Source organism: Vulpes lagopus, chromosome 1 (assembly GCF_018345385.1).
Source record: "Vulpes lagopus strain Blue_001 chromosome 1, ASM1834538v1, whole genome shotgun sequence".
NCBI lineage: Eukaryota > Metazoa > Chordata > Mammalia > Carnivora > Canidae > Vulpes > Vulpes lagopus.
Genome location: NC_054824.1, coordinates 160,762,076 through 160,780,859, shown reverse-complemented (window position 1 = coordinate 160,780,859; position 18,784 = coordinate 160,762,076). Strand labels below are relative to the sequence as shown.

General features: G+C 40.2%; 1 protein-coding gene, 9 non-coding genes and 1 pseudogene across 13 annotated transcripts in view; 10 read left to right on the top strand and 1 right to left on the bottom strand.

Moving 5' to 3' along the window:
- The first annotated feature begins 272 nt into the window (after positions 1–272).
- On the top strand, positions 273–352 carry LOC121475292. Its single transcript, XR_005983709.1, has one exon. It is a non-coding gene; the product is annotated as a small nucleolar RNA SNORD74 (small nucleolar RNA).
- A 424-nt stretch (positions 353–776) lies between these two features.
- On the top strand, positions 777–838 carry LOC121475395. Its single transcript, XR_005983747.1, has one exon. It is a non-coding gene; the product is annotated as a small nucleolar RNA SNORD75 (small nucleolar RNA).
- A 440-nt stretch (positions 839–1,278) lies between these two features.
- On the top strand, positions 1,279–1,347 carry LOC121475385. The gene has a single exon (XR_005983743.1). It is a non-coding gene; the product is annotated as a small nucleolar RNA SNORD77 (small nucleolar RNA).
- Positions 1,348–1,650: 303 nt separating this feature from the next.
- On the top strand, positions 1,651–1,712 carry LOC121475296. The gene has a single exon (XR_005983710.1). It is a non-coding gene; the product is annotated as a small nucleolar RNA SNORD44 (small nucleolar RNA).
- Positions 1,713–1,955: 243 nt separating this feature from the next.
- On the top strand, positions 1,956–2,020 carry LOC121475387. Its single transcript, XR_005983744.1, has one exon. It is a non-coding gene; the product is annotated as a small nucleolar RNA SNORD78 (small nucleolar RNA).
- Positions 2,021–2,293: 273 nt separating this feature from the next.
- LOC121475250 lies at positions 2,294–2,374 on the top strand. The gene has a single exon (XR_005983688.1). It is a non-coding gene; the product is annotated as a small nucleolar RNA SNORD79 (small nucleolar RNA).
- Positions 2,375–2,545: 171 nt separating this feature from the next.
- On the top strand, positions 2,546–2,625 carry LOC121475300. Its single transcript, XR_005983714.1, has one exon. It is a non-coding gene; the product is annotated as a small nucleolar RNA snR60/Z15/Z230/Z193/J17 (small nucleolar RNA).
- A 568-nt stretch (positions 2,626–3,193) lies between these two features.
- Positions 3,194–3,271, top strand: LOC121475278. Its single transcript, XR_005983703.1, has one exon. It is a non-coding gene; the product is annotated as a small nucleolar RNA SNORD47 (small nucleolar RNA).
- A 158-nt stretch (positions 3,272–3,429) lies between these two features.
- LOC121475215 lies at positions 3,430–3,506 on the top strand. Its single transcript, XR_005983673.1, has one exon. It is a non-coding gene; the product is annotated as a small nucleolar RNA SNORD81 (small nucleolar RNA).
- A 1,972-nt stretch (positions 3,507–5,478) lies between these two features.
- On the top strand, positions 5,479–14,329 carry LOC121487733 (annotated as a pseudogene).
- A 1,798-nt stretch (positions 14,330–16,127) lies between these two features.
- DARS2 (aspartyl-tRNA synthetase 2, mitochondrial) overlaps positions 16,128–18,784 on the bottom strand; it is a 28,772-nt gene continuing 26,115 nt past the window's right edge. For 3 of the 4 annotated variants that reach the window (XM_041724612.1, XM_041724642.1, XM_041724622.1), the window contains 2 exons: positions 17,806–17,881; positions 16,128–16,808 (listed from right to left, as the gene is read on the bottom strand). In XM_041724612.1, the coding sequence (XP_041580546.1) occupies positions 16,594–16,808; positions 17,806–17,881 (291 nt within the window). In that variant the 3' untranslated portion in view covers positions 16,128–16,593. Of the gene's footprint in view, positions 16,809–17,805; positions 17,943–18,784 lie in introns of those variants that run through there. The other variant, XM_041724632.1, reaches the window with a different exon arrangement.

Genomic DNA, 18,784 nt, shown 5'->3' with positions numbered 1-18,784 from the left:
GGACGCCATCTCGGTCTTTTGAGGCTAGGAGTCGGCTTTCGGTACGTATGTGTTCTTTTGGTTTAATAGCTTCTTGGCTCGAGGGCAAAGCTCGCCCCCACCCCCAAAGCTCTTGGCAATTGAAGGCACCTTAAACTGGTATTTTTAGGCTGGTCGCGAGCCTTTGCAGGATTCACAAGATGAAGATGGTAAACGATTGCGTGTTGGGTGCGGCCCAGGCTCTTAACGACGCGGGTTGTTGGGGCTGAACTGCGAAAAACCCGTGGGCTCGCGTTTCCTGCCTGTGATGAAGCCTGTGTTGGTAGGGACATCTGAGACTGTTGATGAATGCCAACGGCTCTGATGGCGGCGCTTGCCGGGTCCCCGAGTGGGCCTTCGTTGGTGACCTGGGCCCGGGCCTCCTGCGGCCTCTCGCCGGGGAAGGCGGGCGTTGGCGGTAGTCCACGTGGTGCTCAGCGGCTGCAGTCCGCGGTGCGCCGTTAACGTCAGTGCCTCCCAGCCTTTGTGCGGTGCTTTCTGTCTAGGCTGTTCAGTGCATGCACCCTTTATAGGCCTGAAACTATGGTTGAACGACCTGATTCAGATGGGAGGAAAACGACATGCTTAGGCTCCAACTTAGAACAAAATGACTTATCTTAAAATCCTAATCTTTTTTTTTCTAGGAATGGTGCTAGGCGCGAGTGCAGTGCGGCTTTTGATGGCTCCTGATGGACAAGGTAAGAAACGGGTAGATGCAGTGATAGAAATCTGATCTGCTTGGAGGTGATACTTTGTTTAGCCTGTGATGGTTTAAGAGTAGTGGACAGAAGGGATTTCTGAAAAGTTTTACTCTGAGGCTGAAATAACCAGAACGTTGATAATTAACTTGGCTGCGCTGTGTGTTTCATTGGATTTTCTTTGTTTTCTAGTTCTGTGCCAAAGGGATGGAAGTGGCTGCCAAGGTAAGTTAACTGAGATTTTCGCACACGGGGAGCTTGGCTGGAAAGTGCTGCAATGATGACATTTTATTTGCTACTCTTGACTGTGAGAATGACGAGAATTATTACCACCGTTAAACTAACTGAGGCACCCAAAATGGTGATTTAAAGAATTTAGAGATTACAGCTAAGTTTACATGAAGCTGTTTCTTCCTAGATGCAAAGCTCAAGTTTCACATCCTAGCCATGGGCAAACAGGTGAGAAACCTCTTAAGTAATCTATAATTTACCCGGTACTTTGCTACTGTGAACTTCTGTATTCTGATATTTGTATTGAATGCTTGGGGAACCTGAAAAACAGATACTTATGATGGTTGCATAGTTCAGCAGATTGGATCATGAAGAGAGACACCATTTGTCTGATGTATCTGAGTTGATAGTAAAACTGGGTTTGGTATGAAATAGCACAAGCAAAATGCCACTAAACCAATTTTTCTACTTTCTCATAGGCACTCAACAGAATTAGCTGGAAGTTGAAAGGGTGAGTAAAATTATAGTTCAACTAAGCATTGGTAACAGGGCAAACATGGCAAAGAATGCCACTGATGGCTTTTCAGAGTCTTACGCACAGAAAGCATTCCTACCATGGAATGCTAGGATTGCTTACTGCATTAAGTGGCCAGATCCTTGTCCTGTTACTGTGAGTTAGGACTCTGTCGTTTGTAAAAAGCAGCCTGTATGATGATAAGCAAATACTGACTGAACATGAAGGTCTTAATTAGCTCTACCTGACATCAGGCATTTTTTGGATTTGTGGGGAGAAAATTTATCTTTTGCCCCTTGCTAACTATATTTATTTTTTAGGTGAACTTGAGCCTTTGACCTGTCGGCACCAACTATTTTTGGGGTAAGTGTTAAACATCTGAGTAGGTCCAGTATTTACCATGAAAGCTGAAATAGAATGCTAAACTACCAAGGTACTAGTTTTCTACATCTGGTTAGTAAATGCATCCTGAGGATGCTTTGAGAACGGGGTTTTTGAAATGATGTTGATCAAATGTCTGACCTGAAATGACCATGTAGACAAATTTAACACTGAAGAACCCTGTGACAAAAACTTTAGAAAAATTCAGGATAATTAACATTTTAATGAAATGTCTTGTTTCCTTTCTAGCTTACAGACCACTATCATGGATGGCTTGCTTGGGGGTAAGACCTAAAAACTGGTTTCCGAACTCGGGTCTATATTTCTGTAATGTGCTTTCTGGGTATTGTGAAGTGTGTCTAAAATATTTTTTGTTAGGTGCTGATTTTAAAGATCTCGTATAAAGGTATGTATTCTATTATTACTACTCTTACTTGATTACTAAGTAAAATGCTGTTAGTGATGATTTTTGAAATAAACAGATGGGAATCTCTCTGAAAAAGAGTGAAGATTTTTAAAAACTGAAACAGTATTGGGAAAGCTTGAAAAACCTACTGTTAATATTACTTATTAATAAATTTGACTAAATTTCTGCAGGTATGAAGAGTTTTGAGGCCAGCTTACAAGACCCGGGAACACAGGAGTTTAAGTAAGCCATGGTATGGATATCTCAAGTTTGGTTTCTACAGGTAGTGACTTAAAGCCGATACAATGATGAAGCCATAGTTCAGCTGACTAGCAGTGATGAGCAAAATTGTCTTTCGCTCCTATCTGATGTATCGGCTGCAGCAATCCTATCCACAGCTGTGAAAAGGAAAATTAGTCATTCTACCACAGAAAATACGGGTTTTGAATACTATAGTGGCTCATGCACAAATGTTCTGATTTTAAGGATTCACAACTTGAGAAACAGATCATTTTTGCAAGGCATTTTATGGCATTTGAATGCCAGAGTGAGTTATTAACATCATTTTCAAGAGCAGTTTCAGTATTCCTAGCAAAATTGAACATAGAATTTCTAAATACCATCTTCACACCTCACTGTCCACATTCACCAGAGTGAGGATTTTGCTACAATTATGAATCTATAATAGACAATTACCACCCACATCCATAGTTTACATTGGGATTACTCGTAGTGTTCTATGATAAGGGTTTGAACAGCATATACTTAAACTATTAATGTGTGGAATAGGTTTGCCACTCTAGATGTTCTTAGTTACAAATGGGGGAAATTAAGTAGTATAAATTTTAAATAAAAGGCTTTTTTTCCTTTTTCAAACAGGCAGACCGGTCAGCCTGAAGATTTAGAGGTAAGTTGGTTTCTCATCCCTCTGATAGATTAGAATGTAACCAGTGATGTAGTGATTCTGCCAAATGAAATAGAATGATATCACTCATAAAACCGTTCCATTTTGATTCTGAGGTTACTTCATTAGCAAGCATCACATAGGGTGTGGTTTTTAAAACCAAGATTAACCTGCAATCCTTGCTTGTAGGGCATTTACGAGAGCAGCAATCCAGTTATGAGAACATCTTCCCAGTTGAAGGGTAAGGCTTGAAAATATCAGTACTTTGGTCCTATTCCAGAATACATGATGATCTCATTGCAACTTGAACTCTCTCACTGATCTTTTGATGATTTTAAAAGATCTGATATTCTGTGTACTCAAAATAATAGAATTGAAACTTAGAAAGAAATGTGAATAAAGATGGCTTCTTTGTCCTTGCAGGTACCCGAATGGATGCTCATGGGATAGAAGATCATACTTTGAATTTCAATAAATTTTTATAAACCATCTGTTCAACTGCTTATTTCAATTTCATGGGATGGAAGGGAAATAGGACATCTTTGTAGTTTTAACACCCTGTGACCATAGTTTTTTTGTTTCTGTTTTTTAACAAAACGAAACCTTTCCACATAATTTAGAAAATGTCTTGGGCTTGAAAATACAATTTTGCAGAGGAATATACTATAGCCCTTTTCGTTTAAAACACTTGATTTAGAATAGTGATATGATTGAAAGATGATCTATATATTTTGCAGAAATATTCTAGAGCTGAATGGAATCTCTGTTCAAGAAGTACTTGCTATTAAGCACCATAATGATGGCTCTTTTGATAGTGTCCATACATGGTATAATGGAAGTAATTCAGTTATCTTCTCCCCATAACAGAATTGAAAGAAAGCCCCCAAATTGTGTAGCTGATAAGAATGTAGGGAGTACTGTGGTTCTACCAATATCCTTTATAAAGTAGGTATTTTGTAGGAGTGCTAATTTGGTAAATGAAAACTGGGGTTTTGGCCATTAATGAGTGCATACAGAAGGTAACAAGCCTCAGATAAAAACCTGCCAACCAAATTGCAGCTCACATTTAATGCTTAAAGGGGGTGGGGTAGAACATTTGGGTTTGCAATTAATCTTAGGGCTTAACCTACTTATGATAGTTTTAAGACCGGATACTCAAATCATTCTGGATTTTTGTGCTAAAGGATTAGGACCCAGGCAGAGGGAGAAGCAGGCTCCCTGTGAGGAGCCTGATGGGCTCGATCCCAGGACCCCTGGATCACAACGAGCCAAAGGCAGACGGCCCAACCACTGAGCCACCCACGTGACCCATTCAGGATTAAACGCTCACCCCAAATAAACAATGGGGTCTGATGGGGAGTTTTGATGCTTTGAGTAAGAAAATTGGGTTTTGAATTCTTGCCACACTGACCTCCACACTTGAGAGAGTACATGTGTTTTATTTACTTTGAGTTCTTGATGCCTTCATGTACAGGCTGTGAGGCCCTATGTAAAGTATGTACTGCCACCTGGCTCCAGCTCTATACCACCTGTGGTGATCATTATTGCCATTATATGTCCCTGTTTTTCCCTAGAATGGACTCCATCAAAGGGTCTTAAGTATTCTGTTAGGCTATTTCCAAAGTTGTTACCAACAGGCAGTTGACATTCGGAGAAAGTGAATCAACTGCAGATGGGATTAGCTCAATCTCAGAATTTGTGACTGGGTGCCAAAGGTCCTGACAAATTATGCAGTCTCTTTCATGATGGTCTATAGCTTGGATGGTGAATTTGTGGCTGGTTGAAAAACTGCAGAAGGGATATCTCTAGTGTCCTGGAAGCACAAATCCTGTTTAATAAAACCTGAATGAGGCAAGAGAAATAGTTTTTGAATGTTTATAATGACAGCAATTTACTCCATTTTACAGATAACCTTAGGATAAGAAAGTTAACATTGCACAGGTTATAAATGGCAGTATCATAATATACTGTATCACCATTGTAATGGGCAGAATTAGTACCCTGAAGGATAATTCTACTTTGGAGGGCCAAAACCACTAGAACCTACAGGCAGGAATATTAAAGGTCTTGGCGTTTGGTCTGAAAAGTCCCAGTGTGTACCTAGAACCAGCATAGCTGACTTGAGGGAAGATTGGGAAAGACTTCGGAGCTTTATGGAACACAGACTTGGGGTTATCCAAAAGGGCTGGGCTGATTTAAAAAAAATGAAAGCCCTAAAGTGATTAAGCTCCTGGCACTGGGTGGGGAGCTTGGACTACAAAAGTTACAAGGTGCTCTCCAATCCTTGGAACCTGTAATCTAACTTGTCGCATACGTTTATACACCGATGGAGGTGAGGGATGGGTGTGTAGGATACTGTTCTGTTGCCAGGAACTCCAGTTTGAATAATTGGTTTCCACATTTATTCTTTCAATATGTGATTTGGCCCCCTGGAAAATTACACCCATTACTAAGTGAAAGCACATGTAAATTGTTTTCTTTGAGCATAATGGAAATAACCCATTAGTTGACCCCAGCCTACCAGAAGGCCAACAAATGGCAATTCTAGTTTAGTATGTCATCTGTTTTACTAATTGTCTTGCTAGGCGCACAAAGATTCTCCATGTAATTATGTTCTCAAGCTGGATTCCAAAATTCAAAATGCTTAATTAGCCTCCAAATGTCACAGCTTCTAAGGTAGATAAATGGACTTTTCAAGTTGTACATGTATGTATTTTAAAGGGATCTTCATGCTCTTGAAAATCCCTGAGCTTGGAAAGGATAAACTTTATTTCCTTCTCTTTTACTCCTGGTGTTAAGCCAGGGGAAGTGTTGGTGTTTTGTGCTGCACAGATGATAAACCTGATTGGACTTGGGTTTAACGTTCCTTTAAGTGACCTATTCATCTCAAGCCATCCCAGCATGGGGCCCAAGGTAGAGCCTGAACACAACCCTGAGATCACTGTTCAACAGTGACCTCTGTTCAACAGTCAGCTGCTTAAGTGACTGAGCCACCCGGGTGCCCCCAAGTCAGTGCTAGCAGAAACAAACCCATACATACAGAGAACTGATGGTTGCCAGAGTGTAGGGGTGGGCAAAATGAAGAAAAGTGGGAGGTACAGGCTTCCAGTTGTGGAATGAATGAGTCACAGGGATGAAAGGTTATAGTGGAGGGGTATCATCAGTGATCTTGCAATAGTATCCTATGGTAATAGATGGTAGATACACTTAAGGTGAGCATACTACAACATACAGAGAAATTGGATTACTATGTTGTACACCTGAAACTAATATAACACTGTGTGTCAACTGTACTTCATTAAAAGAATTTCTTTCGGGGCAGCCTGGGTGGCTCAGTGGTTTAGTACCTGCCTTCGGCCCAGGGTATGATCCTGGAGACCCGGGATTGAGTCCCACGTCAGGCTCCTTGCATGGAGCCTGCTTCTCCCTGTGTCTCTGTCTCTCATGAATAAGTAAATAAAATCTTTTAAAAAAAATTAAAAAAAATTTATTTACTCGAGAGAGCATGAGCCTCAGATTGGGAAGGAGCACAGAGGGAGAGGGAGAAGCAGACTCCCTACTGAGCAGGGAGCCCAATGCAGGGCTCGATCCCAGGACCCTGAGATCATGACCTGAACCGAAGGCAGCTGCTTAACAGACTGAACCACCCAGAGCTGCCACTAATTTTTTTTTTTTTTTGGAACACAAATTAAAATGTAAAGAAGTAAAAAGGTCAATACTTGCTAAGACTTAAACTACCATCAGCAGCAAGCTGCCAGCATTTGAGAGAGTATCTGCTTTAAGGAGGCCTTCCCTGTTGGTGAGGTCTGTCTCAGGGTCTCTTCCGTGCGTGGCTTCATCTAACCCTATCACGCCATGTCAATATGATCTGTTTGTGTGTCTTGTCTCTACCAGGCAAAAAACTCCAAGTCAAGATAGGAACTACAATCTATTCATTATCATGATGCCCCCCTCCCAATTCCCCCAGAGCTTGGCCTGTAATAATCATTCATTCACTTAATTCACTCAAAAGATGTTTATTGAACATCTATTATACCAAGTAGTGCTGGGAATAGATACTGCAAAAAAACAAAACAAAACAAAACAAGAAACAAACAAAACAAAAAAAACCCCACAAAAATAAAATCCCTGCCCTCATGGAGCTTACATTCTATTGGGCAAATAAAATCCAGCATGCCAGATAATGTGATTAACACCACAGAGGAAAAATAAAGCAGGGAAAGGAGGGCAGAGCATGCTGGTGGGTGGCAGGAGCTCATCTGAATAAGGTTGAATATGGTCGTCAGGGAAATCTTCACCAAAAAGGCAGTACATGAGCAAAGGCACGCGGGTATTAGGGAGTGAACAATTATCTGGAGGAAAACTGCTAGGTGACAGCTAGGACAAAGGCCTGGACATGGGCTCATGCCTGGTGAACACCAGGAAAAGCAAGGACATCAGTGTGGATGGGACAGAGGGAGCTCAGGGGAGATGGTCAGCAGGTAGCAAGTGGCAGGTTATGGAGGGCTTTGGAGGCCACTGTAAGGACTCCACCTTTTCTCTAAGATGGGAAACCACTGGTAGGTTTTGAGCAGAGGAGTGATCTGGCCCTATGGACAGATGGCTGAGGGGGTCTAACAATCTAACAAGCAAGATTGTTACAAGCTTTTGCCGTGGAAGACGGTCACCCAAACCAGGGTGCTGGCCTGGAGGTACAAAAAAGTATCAGATGCTGGTTATACTTGGAAGGTAGGGCTGGCTGACAGACATTTGAGACAAACAAGTTTCTCCAGATTCACTTTCTTGTTCTGACCATAAATCTTTTTTTTTTTTTCTGACCATAAATCTACGGAACTAGTACATGTTTCCAGGATGACCTTGAAATGTCTGGGAAAAGGAATGTCACATATTAAAGCTACCTTTGTGTGGCACTTAACAACATCCAGGGACATATGGCAGGGACTCTACTAGGCACTTTCATATAAAACACCTGAGGAAAGGACCGTGCCACTGTGTAAGGCAGAACAAAGGCTTTAAAATTATTATATTACTTCCAGGCTCATGTAAATGTGACGCTAACATAATATGGTCTTATCCACTTTTAGAGTATAGGTACCAGGTAGCATGGTGGGAAAGACTGGCACCTTTTATTCATTCATTCATGATATTGCATACAACCAAAGGCTTCCTCAGGCCCCTCTGTAATTCCTTATGCCTTCCCATCTCCCCATCCCCAGGTGACAGCTGATCGACTCTATTTCTATAGATTAGCCTGTTTCTAGAGTTTTATATTAATTGAACAATAATGAATGTATTTTTCCTCCTTTGATGATTGGAATTGAATTTAATCTATTAACACTTTAGGAAGAGCTGATAGCTATTTTGCACCTTTAAATTCACAAATATGGTGCCTCACTTTTTCTGGGGTTTTTTTGCCTTCTCTTTTCCTTTCTTCCTTCCACCTTCCCTCTATTTCTTTTATTTCCTTTTTTTTTCATGCATGTCTTATTTTTATATTTCAAATTGTTTCTTCTTTTTTTCCTTTTCATTCTTTTCTTTGGAAGTTAAATACTCTAGTTCTATTCTCTTAGTGGTTATCTCAGGCATTTTATTTATTTTTAAAGATTTTATTTCTTTATTCATGAGAGACAGAGTGAGAGAGGCAAGAGACATAGGCAGAGGGAGGAGCAGGCTCCATGCAGGGAGCCAGATGTGGGACTCGTTCCTGGGACTCCAGGATCACACCCTGAGCTGAAGGCAGACACTTCACTGCTGAGCCACCCAGGTGGCCCTTACCTCAGGCATTTTAATGTAAACATTTAAAGTCTAAAGCAGGGGCGCCTGGGTGGCTCAGTGGTTGAACATCTGCCTTTGGCTCAGGGTGTGATCCTGGGGTCCCAGGGTCGAGTCCTGCATTGGGCTTTCTGCATAGAGCCTGCTTCTCCCACACAATATTTGCAACATTTGAGACATTCTTACGCTAAGAAATTGTTGCTTCTGAAAATCCATTTTGACTGGGCTTCCTGTATTTTAATTTGCAAAATCAGGCAGCCCTACTTGTGGATTATTTTTGCTTCTTCCTAAAGTGCCTTTAGAAATTCCCTTCGAGGGGATCCCTGGGTGGCTCAGTGGTTTAGCACCTGCCTTTGGCCCAGGGCGCGATCCTGGAGTCCCGGGATCGAGTCCCATGTCCGGCTCCTGGCATGGAGCCTGCTTCTCCCTCCTCCTGTGTCTCTGCCCCCCCCCCCCCTTCTTAGAAAAAAAAAAAAAAAAGAAATTCCCTTCGAGGGGCGCCTGGGTGGCCCAGCAGGTTGAGCAGCTGCTCAGGTCATGATTCCAGGTCCTGGGATTAAGCCTTACATCAACTCCCTGCTCAGGTCGGAGTCTGCTTCTTCCTCTTCCTACTTCTGCCCCTGCTTGTGTTCTCTGTCAAATAAGTAAAATCTTTAAAAAAAAGAAATTCCCTTAGAACAGATACATTAGTGGTAAACTTTCTCAGTTGTTTGTTTGCAGGCTATCTAATTCTAGGTTGACAGCTGTTTTCTCTGAGCACTTTGAAGATAGAATACTTGTACAGTACCTCTCTCTGGTTGCTTTTATGATTATATCTTTGGTTTTGGAGTTCTGTAATCAAGGTATAAATTTTAAACTGCTTTATAGTACTTGAGATTTGTTTGCTTTCCTCAATTTCTTTCAATTATTAAATTCTCAGTCATCATTTTTTCAAATAATTCCTGTCTCCAATTTCTTCTATTTTTCATTTTGGCATTCTGATTAGACATACTTAGTCCTTTTTATTCAATCCTTTAATTTTTTCTAACTCTCTTTTGTATTTTCCATAATTTTCTGTGCTGCTTTTTGAATAATTTCTTCAGGTTTATCTTTTGGCTCATTAATTCTTTTGTCAGTTTTTTTTTTTTTAAATTTTGTTTATGATAGAGAGAGAGAGAGAAAGAGAGAGAGAGAGAGAGAGAGAGAGAGAGAGAGGCAGAGACACAGGAGGAGGGAGAAGCGGGCTCCATGTCGGGAGCCCGATTTGGGACTCAATCCCAGGACTCCAGGATCGCGCCCTGGGCCAAAGGCAGGCGCTAAACTGCTGAGCCACCCAGGGATCCCCTGTCTTTTTAATTCATCTATTGAATGTTAATGATTATATCTATTTTTACACTCTTTCTTTTTTTTATTTTTTTACATTTTTATTTATTTATGATAGGCACACAGTGAGAGAGAGAGGCAGAGACATAGGCAGAGGGAGAAGCAGGCTCCATGCACCGGGAGCCCGACGTGGGATTCGATCCCGGGTCTCCAGGATCGCGCCCTGGGCCAAAGGCAGGCACTAAACCGCTGCGCCACCCAGGGATCCCTATATCTATTTTTAAAACAATATTTATGTACTTGAAAGAGAGCAAGTGAGAGAGACAGAGACAGCATGAGTGAGAGGTAGAGGCAGAAGGGGAGGGAGAAGCAGACTCCACACTAAGCAGGAAGCCAGACTCTGGAGTTGATTTCAAGACTCCAGGATCATGACCTGAGAAGGCAGACGCTTAACTGACTGAGCTACCCAGGTGTCCCTATATGTAGTGCTCTTTAGTCCCCTCCAAATTTGCCTGGCTATTTTTATCATTTCTTATACCCTACTCACAAATTTAATTCTCTATTTCTATAAATATCATATATGGTTTGTTGTCAGCCTCCGATAGTACCAATACATTAAATATTTGCAAATCTGATTCTGTTTGTGTGTCTGCAGATCATGTCTCAATAGCAGCAGCTTGTTTCCTTGGGTGTTTTATGATAAAAAAAATTGTGAGATTATGTTCCTTGGAACTTTATCTTCAGAAATTCTTTGAGAACTGGGCTTAAGTGGTTTTCTTTTGCATTTGCTTTTATCAACCTAGGAACACTATGAAGCTTAGCTTGGAAATTGTTCAAACCTTTGTTAAGTGTCAGCTTGTGGTTGTGAATGCTCAGAGCAGATTCCCCACCAACACCCCTCCTCCACCATCACCCCCTCCCTTTCCCTGGGCTATTACCCAGAGCCAAAGCAAACAGAAGTTTCTTCATCATCACCCTCTACTGAGGGGGTATCCTTTCAGGAACTTGTTTTACAAGGGGATCTCTTATCTAAGTTCTCGACTTACACAGGAGGCAGTAGGCTTTGTTTGCCCATTTCCTCTCATGATCCATCAAAACCAAACCCCTAGGTCACACAAGATCAGCATTACCCCAGGACACTGACAACTTCAGCACCTAATTACATCAGTGTCCAGACATTTCTGGTCTCTAAGGAGCTCCCTTACTTTCTTACTAGTTTATTTATACATTTCAAAAGATTCAAAGAGGGGTGCCTGGATAGTTCAGTTGATTACATGACTGACTTTTGATTTCAGCTCAGGTTATGATCTCAGGGTCATGAGATAGAGTCCCACGTCAGGCTCCGTGCTCAGCACAGCACCTGCTTGAGATTCTTCTCTCTTCCTCTGCCTCTCCCTCTAATTGTTCTTTCTCTCTCTAAATAAAATTTTTTAAAAATAAAAAGATTCAAAGAAATATTTTATATAGGAGTTTTAGGTGTTCTGTACAAGATTTTCTAGGATAGTTACTCTACCATATTGCTAAAGTGAAGTCCTAAGCTACTATTGTTTAAATATTCAGTGATGTTATATGAATAGTAGTTGTGTGCCAAAATATTCATTTATAAACTCCCACTGCCTGAAATAGTACTCTAAAAACTGCCCCCAAAATCTAGTTTTCTAAATTTTTATAAACTTTTTTATATATAAAACTTCTATGTATTCTCTGTATATGCTTTCTTGTTTCCTCTTATAAAAGTGCCATTATCTGAATCAGAAAACTTTTTGAGAAGCATAAAGATTACAAATTTTAATATATTGCTCATCATTTTGGAATTTTACTTATTGAATCCTGACTTTGAATACACGTCATTTAAATATTTTGATAGAAGAGGACATACATGAGAAGCATTCCATCATATAACAAAGTATGATTTTTTTTTTCTAGAAAAATAACGTGCAGTATTTTTTTTAAAGACATCTGAATCTTTTATTTATTTTTTAAATAAAAAATTTACACCCAGTGTGGGGCTTGACCCTACAACCCTGAGATCAAGAGTCACACACTCCACTGACTGAGCCAGTCAGGTGCTCCAACAAGCTGAACTATGTGCTTTTTTCCATACAATAATCATTTTTGCTTAAAACAAGGCTAACAAGTTGAGATTATTCATACTTGGGTATTTGGCAGATATTTTCTAAAAAAACGAATAAGGCTCTTCCAGGGACAGCATCTGTAGGCGTTCAGAATAGTTCAGCATTTGACATACCGTCATAGGCTGTCCTACAATATAGCCTCTAGCAAAACTATGCTGTCCCGGATCCCTGGTAATAGAATCGTTTACCTTTATACCAAGACGGTCGGGAAAGCACCACAGTCTGCATGTGGATGTGTCCAGGCCGACTTCGAGGAGTTCATGCCGTGAAACCTAAAGTCCTTATGAGATTGTCTAAAATGAAAAAACACATCAGCAGGGCCTATAGTGGTTCTATGTGTGCTGTGTTTGTGACAGGATCAAACATGCTTTCCTTTTTGAGGAGCAGAAAATTGTTGTGAAAGTGTTGAAGGCACAAGCACAGAGTCAGAAAGCTAAAAAAAAAGATGAAGCTTTGTTAAGTAATAATAAAAAAATCAAAACAAACAAACAATAAGTTTGGGGGCACCTGGGTGGTATAGTTGGTTAAGTGTCTAATTGGTTTCGGCTCAGGTCATGATCTCAGGATTGTGAGATCAGGCCCCACAGCAGGCTCCCTGCTCAGCCTGGAATCTGCTTGGGATTCTCTCTTACTAAATAAATACATCTTAAAATAGAAAAAAAAGAAAAAATGAGTAAGTTTGGAAAATAACTGATGGTCTTTCTTTGTTGGCAATGGGGAAATTCAAGCTTTCAAATGAAAAACAGAATTTTGGAAAGCTTGTACCGGTCACCGTGCCCTTATGGCTTCTTCATACTTAAAGATTTGTGATGAGATCAGTGGTGATATTAATGTCACTTTTTAGATACTGTGTGCTGAAATATGTCAACATTTGGAAGACATGTATAACTCAGTGTACCAATATTTTCCAAATGATCAATGTGTGGTGTTACAAAAGCATGCATAAAAGTTGTATTCAAAATACAAGGTCAACCCAATGGTCTTTAGAAAAGTTTATCAATAGGATTTCAGATTCCACATTGCCACTAACCTTTAAGGAACCTGTCAAGCTTTTGTATAGTATCAAAGAAGAATATCCATAATCATCAGGAAGGCTATTGAAATACTTCTCCCTTTTCCAACTTCACACTTATGTGAGGCCAGGTTTTCTTCATATATTTCAACAAAAACAGTAACTCAGGTTTGTCCAACTCACACAAGCTCTTTCTACCAAGTACACTGTCTTAAATAAAGACTGACTCAAATGTGCATTATTGCAGGACTTACATGTGTAACTCTTTACACAGCTGTCTCCTCTGATATTCTTACAATGTACTTGGTTATTTCTCATCTTACAAAGTAACTCACCTTCCTCAAAATAAGTGAAAAAAAAGTATCCTTAAGGCAGTATTTTTAGGATGGGTTATGCTTAAAAAAACCAGTAGCAAGGAATGTGATCAGTGCTATAGAGTTCTGGTTCTTTGGAGAAGGGAATACTGGAGTAGTTGGACAGATGCATCTTTTTATGCAGGGAAAGCCCAAGAGCATAAAGCGATCCCATCGTACTCATCATCTGACAAATCTGTTCCCAACAAGGAAATATTGTTCATAAGACAAAGCTCTCTTGAAGCTAATAAAAATAACTATTGATGTTGTAGCTGGCACTGGCTTACCATGTTTCTGAAATCTGCAACACAGGATAAATCTAAATTTCTTAGGAAAGTGGGGAAATAGGATTTGAAATAAACTCAGCGTCTGGTGTATGATCACACTGTGCCTTTCAAAGTCTTGGCTGTTTTATTTTCAACTTCATTAAGTAGTTCCTTAATTTTTGAGAAAAGACAATTTAAAATTTCACCCCCACTCATAAAGATTAAAATAGTGACTTTTCCCTGGATTTCAGAATAAGCATTTTGTTTTTTTCCCCAGAGAGGCAAGACTGAAGAAAAGCCAAGTGATGCCCAAAATAACCAGGTCTTTGAAATATAGGACTGTTTGACTTCTGAGGACTGGTAGCCTTTGGTATTTATAGCCTAGAATATATTCTCTGGATTTTAAGTGTCTCCTGGAACTCTCATTTCCAGGATAGAAAGACAACATTTTAGTCAGAATCAGGCTTCCCACAATCAATAGTGAATTACACTTATCCCACAGGGGATAAATGGAAGTAAACTCCATTTCCCCAACTGTCAAATGGAATCTCTACAAATTCTCTCCACCAAGAAAGGGTAGACAGACTTGGATACCCTTTCTCATCAGGAAGGCCCTGCCAGCAAGAATTTTCTTGCTCCAGAGTACACTCACAGATGGGAAGACTGGGTTCAAGGACTTACTTTTTATGATTGTCCTTCTCTGGTTGACTTACTTCACTCAGCATAATACCATGGTTTCACTTGCACAGGGGAATATAAAAATTAGTGAAAGGGATTATAGGGAAAGGAGAAAAAAATGAGTGGGAAAAATTAGGGTGACAAAACATGAGAGACTCCTAATTCTGGGAAACAAGGAGTAGTAGAAGGGGAGGCAGGCGGGGGGGATGGGGTGACTGGGTGACGGGCACTGAGGAAGGCACTTGATGTGATGACGCACTGGGTGATATACTGTTATGATGGGAAATCGAGCTTCATTAAAAACAAATAAAAAAAAAAGGACTTAGAGAATAGCTCCACCTAACGGTGAACCACTTTATTGCAGCAGTGAGAAACATTCACACTCTTCTTGGTCTACTGAGCAAGAGATTAAAACCGTATTAAAACCGGAAGGAAAGCTGATTTTATTTTCAAATAGAAACAACTAAAGGATTGTTTTGCTTAGAACACTAAGAAAACTAGGCAAGGATATAAGACTGATAATTGGTACTTAGAAATTATACCTCAAAAGAATGTCAAGGCAAAAGTGAAGATAAAGGAGAAAAGAATACTTTCATTAATTAAGGCCTAGTTCTCATTTCATAATGATTAATTATAAATTTTATTTATGTCATAGAATGTGTAAAAAAATTACAATAGTCGGTGTTCACTTTTCTATATATTCGAGGTTGGCCCAAGATCAGTATTTTCAATTACTTATGATTGAGGAGAAATGCTATTTAGGGATTATTATTGTTTTATTATTTTTTAAAGACTTTATTTTTAAGTAATCTTCACATACAATGTGGGGCTGGAACTTACATCCCTAAGATCAAGAGCTGCATGTTCTATCCACTGACCCAACCAGGCACCCCAATAATTATTTTTAAAGATAGAGGGCAGCCCCAATGGCCCAGTGGTTTGGCGCCGCCTTCAGCCCGGGATATGACCCTGGAGCCCTGGGGATCGAGTCCCACATCGGGCTCCCTGCATGGAGTCTGCTTCTCCCCCTGCCTGTGTCTCTGCCTCTCTCTCTCTCTCTGTGTCTGTCATGAATAAATAAATAAAATCTTAAAAAAAAAAGAAACATAAATAGAAAGCTAATTAATAAAATTACTGTTTTTCCTATACTATTAGATATCAGTTTTATTTAATCTTAGGCTATAAGATACATAGATATACTTGTATCTGTTTACAGATAAATGATACCATTATCTTACATTTGTACAATGCTTTATAGTTTTCCAAAGCTTTTTCACTTACATTTCCTTTCATATACATCATTTACTCTAGTTCTGGTAAGAAGAGCCCCGTGAGGTAGCCAGAGCAAGTAGTGTTTCCATTTCATATAAGCAGGAAAGGAGGCTTATGTAACTTCCTCAAGGTGAAACGCTAAGATTCTGTGACTTTCATTTCAGTAATTTTTTTTTTTTGCATTATATCATGATGTTTCTTACTATATTATGCCAAGAGTTGAAAGGTCACTATCTAGCTTAATTTATAGACTCTCTTGATGAGGGTGGTTGAATTGACCCCTCCAACAACTGACTAGTCTAAAGGGCAAGCATTTCCCCACATTTCACATGGTCTGATTACTTCTGTCCTAAGTGAACAATTTACTATCCAAGCACGAAAAACATGATGAGAAAACACTAAGCTAGTATATTATTCAGACAAAGGGCCATTTTCACACCTCTCCAAATAACAGAAACTGCAAAAAAAAGTCCCAAACAAAAAATCCTAATAATGCATGTTATCAAGTCAAAATCGGATACCTTCTGTTTCTTAGTTGTGGTGAGAACATGGTCTGGATTCCTCCCACCTAATGACCTGCTTATCAGACCCCTGGCAGAAGTCCGCATCTGTTTTTACCCTCAGGAAGCAATGCAGACAAAACCCAAAAGCTCAACTTTCTGGACAGTATGGCTGATTCAATGAGCTCTTTTCTGCTTCTGAGTCTGCTGGCCAGGAGACTTGGATATGATAGGGCTTCAGTTCCTCAGGAGGGAGAGAATCTGGGGCATTGCTCATGAGGTCATGCCCCCTGAAGGACTTAGGGAAGGCTATGACATCTCTGATGCTTGGTGCTCCAGTGACAAGGCAGATCAGTCTGTCTAACCCTGGAAGTAAAATACAAAGGTAACAGATGAGAATGTAATCTAAGGCTGGGAGTGAGAACTTTTCCACAAAGGTTGTAAAGAACTTTTAAATACAAGTCTTTAACAAGCTGCGGCAAAGCAGAGTTCCCTGCCTTTTCAAGGGAACTTCTGTTTGTCTGAAAGGTTCTTTTCTATCTTATTCTAGAAAAATGCTCAGGATATTTATAGGCTCAAATTAAGTCACAGCAATTAATAAGTCCTTAGCAAGGGTTTTCTAAAGGTTGACAAAAATCAAGTGCTGTGCAGGGTACTCCAAGAACACAGATGGAAGCCCAGGCTGGTGGGGCACCTAGGTGGCTCAGTGGCTGAGCGTCTGCCTTTGGTTCAGGTTGTGATCCTGGGGTCCTGGGATCAAGTCCTGCATCAGGCTCCCAGGAGGGAGCCTGCTTCTCCTTCTGCTTATGTCTCTGCCTCCCTGTCTCTCATGAATAAATAAATAAAATTGTTTAAAAAAAAAAAGCCCTTGCTAGTGAGGACCTACAATCTAGGTGAGCTTCTGAAAATGAAAATTTCTCACTCTTCCATGTTTGATTAAAAAAAAAAAAAAAAAAAAAGCAAGGTGAGCAACCACAGCAGAAGGGCACTGGCATATTCCTACTTTCACACAAGCTGAATACTTGGGAGCTGTGCTTTCCAGACTCCTATGAATGCATCTGTGAGCCCCCAGGGATCTGAGCAATACTGACTTAAGACTGAAGTTTTATTCTATTAAGAAATCTTTCAAACGCAAATTATCAGTCAAGTTTTACCTTTAACCAGTAAAATGCATTTTAAACCCGTATCAACGAAATAACAAAATGAAAATATAAACTTAAATTCTTCTAGAATTCTTGGGCTCCTTGCACCCTATCCTTTTTATCCTCTCCTCTCCTTCTCTGCCCTTGCTTGTAAACTGAGCCCAAATTTGAGACACAGGATTATGGAATGAAATTTAGCTTGGAAAAGGAGAGTTGTTTACCTAAGGCAATTCCTCCGTGAGGGGGTGCCCCAAATTCTAAAGCCTGGAGCAGATGGGAAAGCAATTTCACATCTTCCTGAAATTCAAAACATAATTCAATTTGAATATACACTGAGGGTCCTTGGTAAGCTTCGGTGCTAAAGGGAAAAAAAAAACAGATGAATTAAAAATATCTTAGGAGGTTTATAGTTTAGCAAGAGAATAGGGCAAGTCACAGATATTAAAACATGCAGAGAAATGCCTGGAACTCAGTAAATGTAGCTAGGATTATAATGATAATGCCAACAGAGTAACACCAATCAAGGACATGGAGATGTGGGCTCAGAGAGGTAGGAAACTGTCCTATCACAGGGTCAAGGGAAGAGAACATTATTAAGCGGGAAGAGGAAGGTAGGACATCTTGGGAGCCAAGAACAGGCTTGTTCTTTGGTGGCTGTGCAAGTTAACTTATGTGGGGCAATATGTGTGGATATGCTGAAAATGTACCTGACAAAGGTTCTCTCACCAGGCTACAGATCTGAAACAAGTGGGGAGCTTTTAAGGAACAAATGCTAAGGCCTCACACTTAGAGCCTTTTATTTAATTGATCTGGAGTAGCGGGGTGGTTTTTTGTTTTTAACACTTTCCACTTGATTCTGTTCTAATGTGCAGCAGGGCTGAGAACCACCAGTGGTAGGGAAGAAGCAGAAGCAATGAATTCTCACTGACTCTTAAATGAGCTTAACAGTTAAAGGAAGGAAGAAAATGGGCTGGAAACTGAAGACTGGATGCCTCAAGTTGGGAGGAGACAAGTTAAGGGAGGTCGCAATGTCCTTAAAGCTGACAGGGAGTTTGGGGTTTGACTTTTCCAATCCTGTTCTCAAATAAAGTTCTTTCACCCTACCTCCCACCTATTAGTTAATATGGCAAAATGATCTCTCAGGATCAGATTTTCTTGGATGTTTTCTTTCCTGAAATCTATCCTGACCTTCTATGGAAT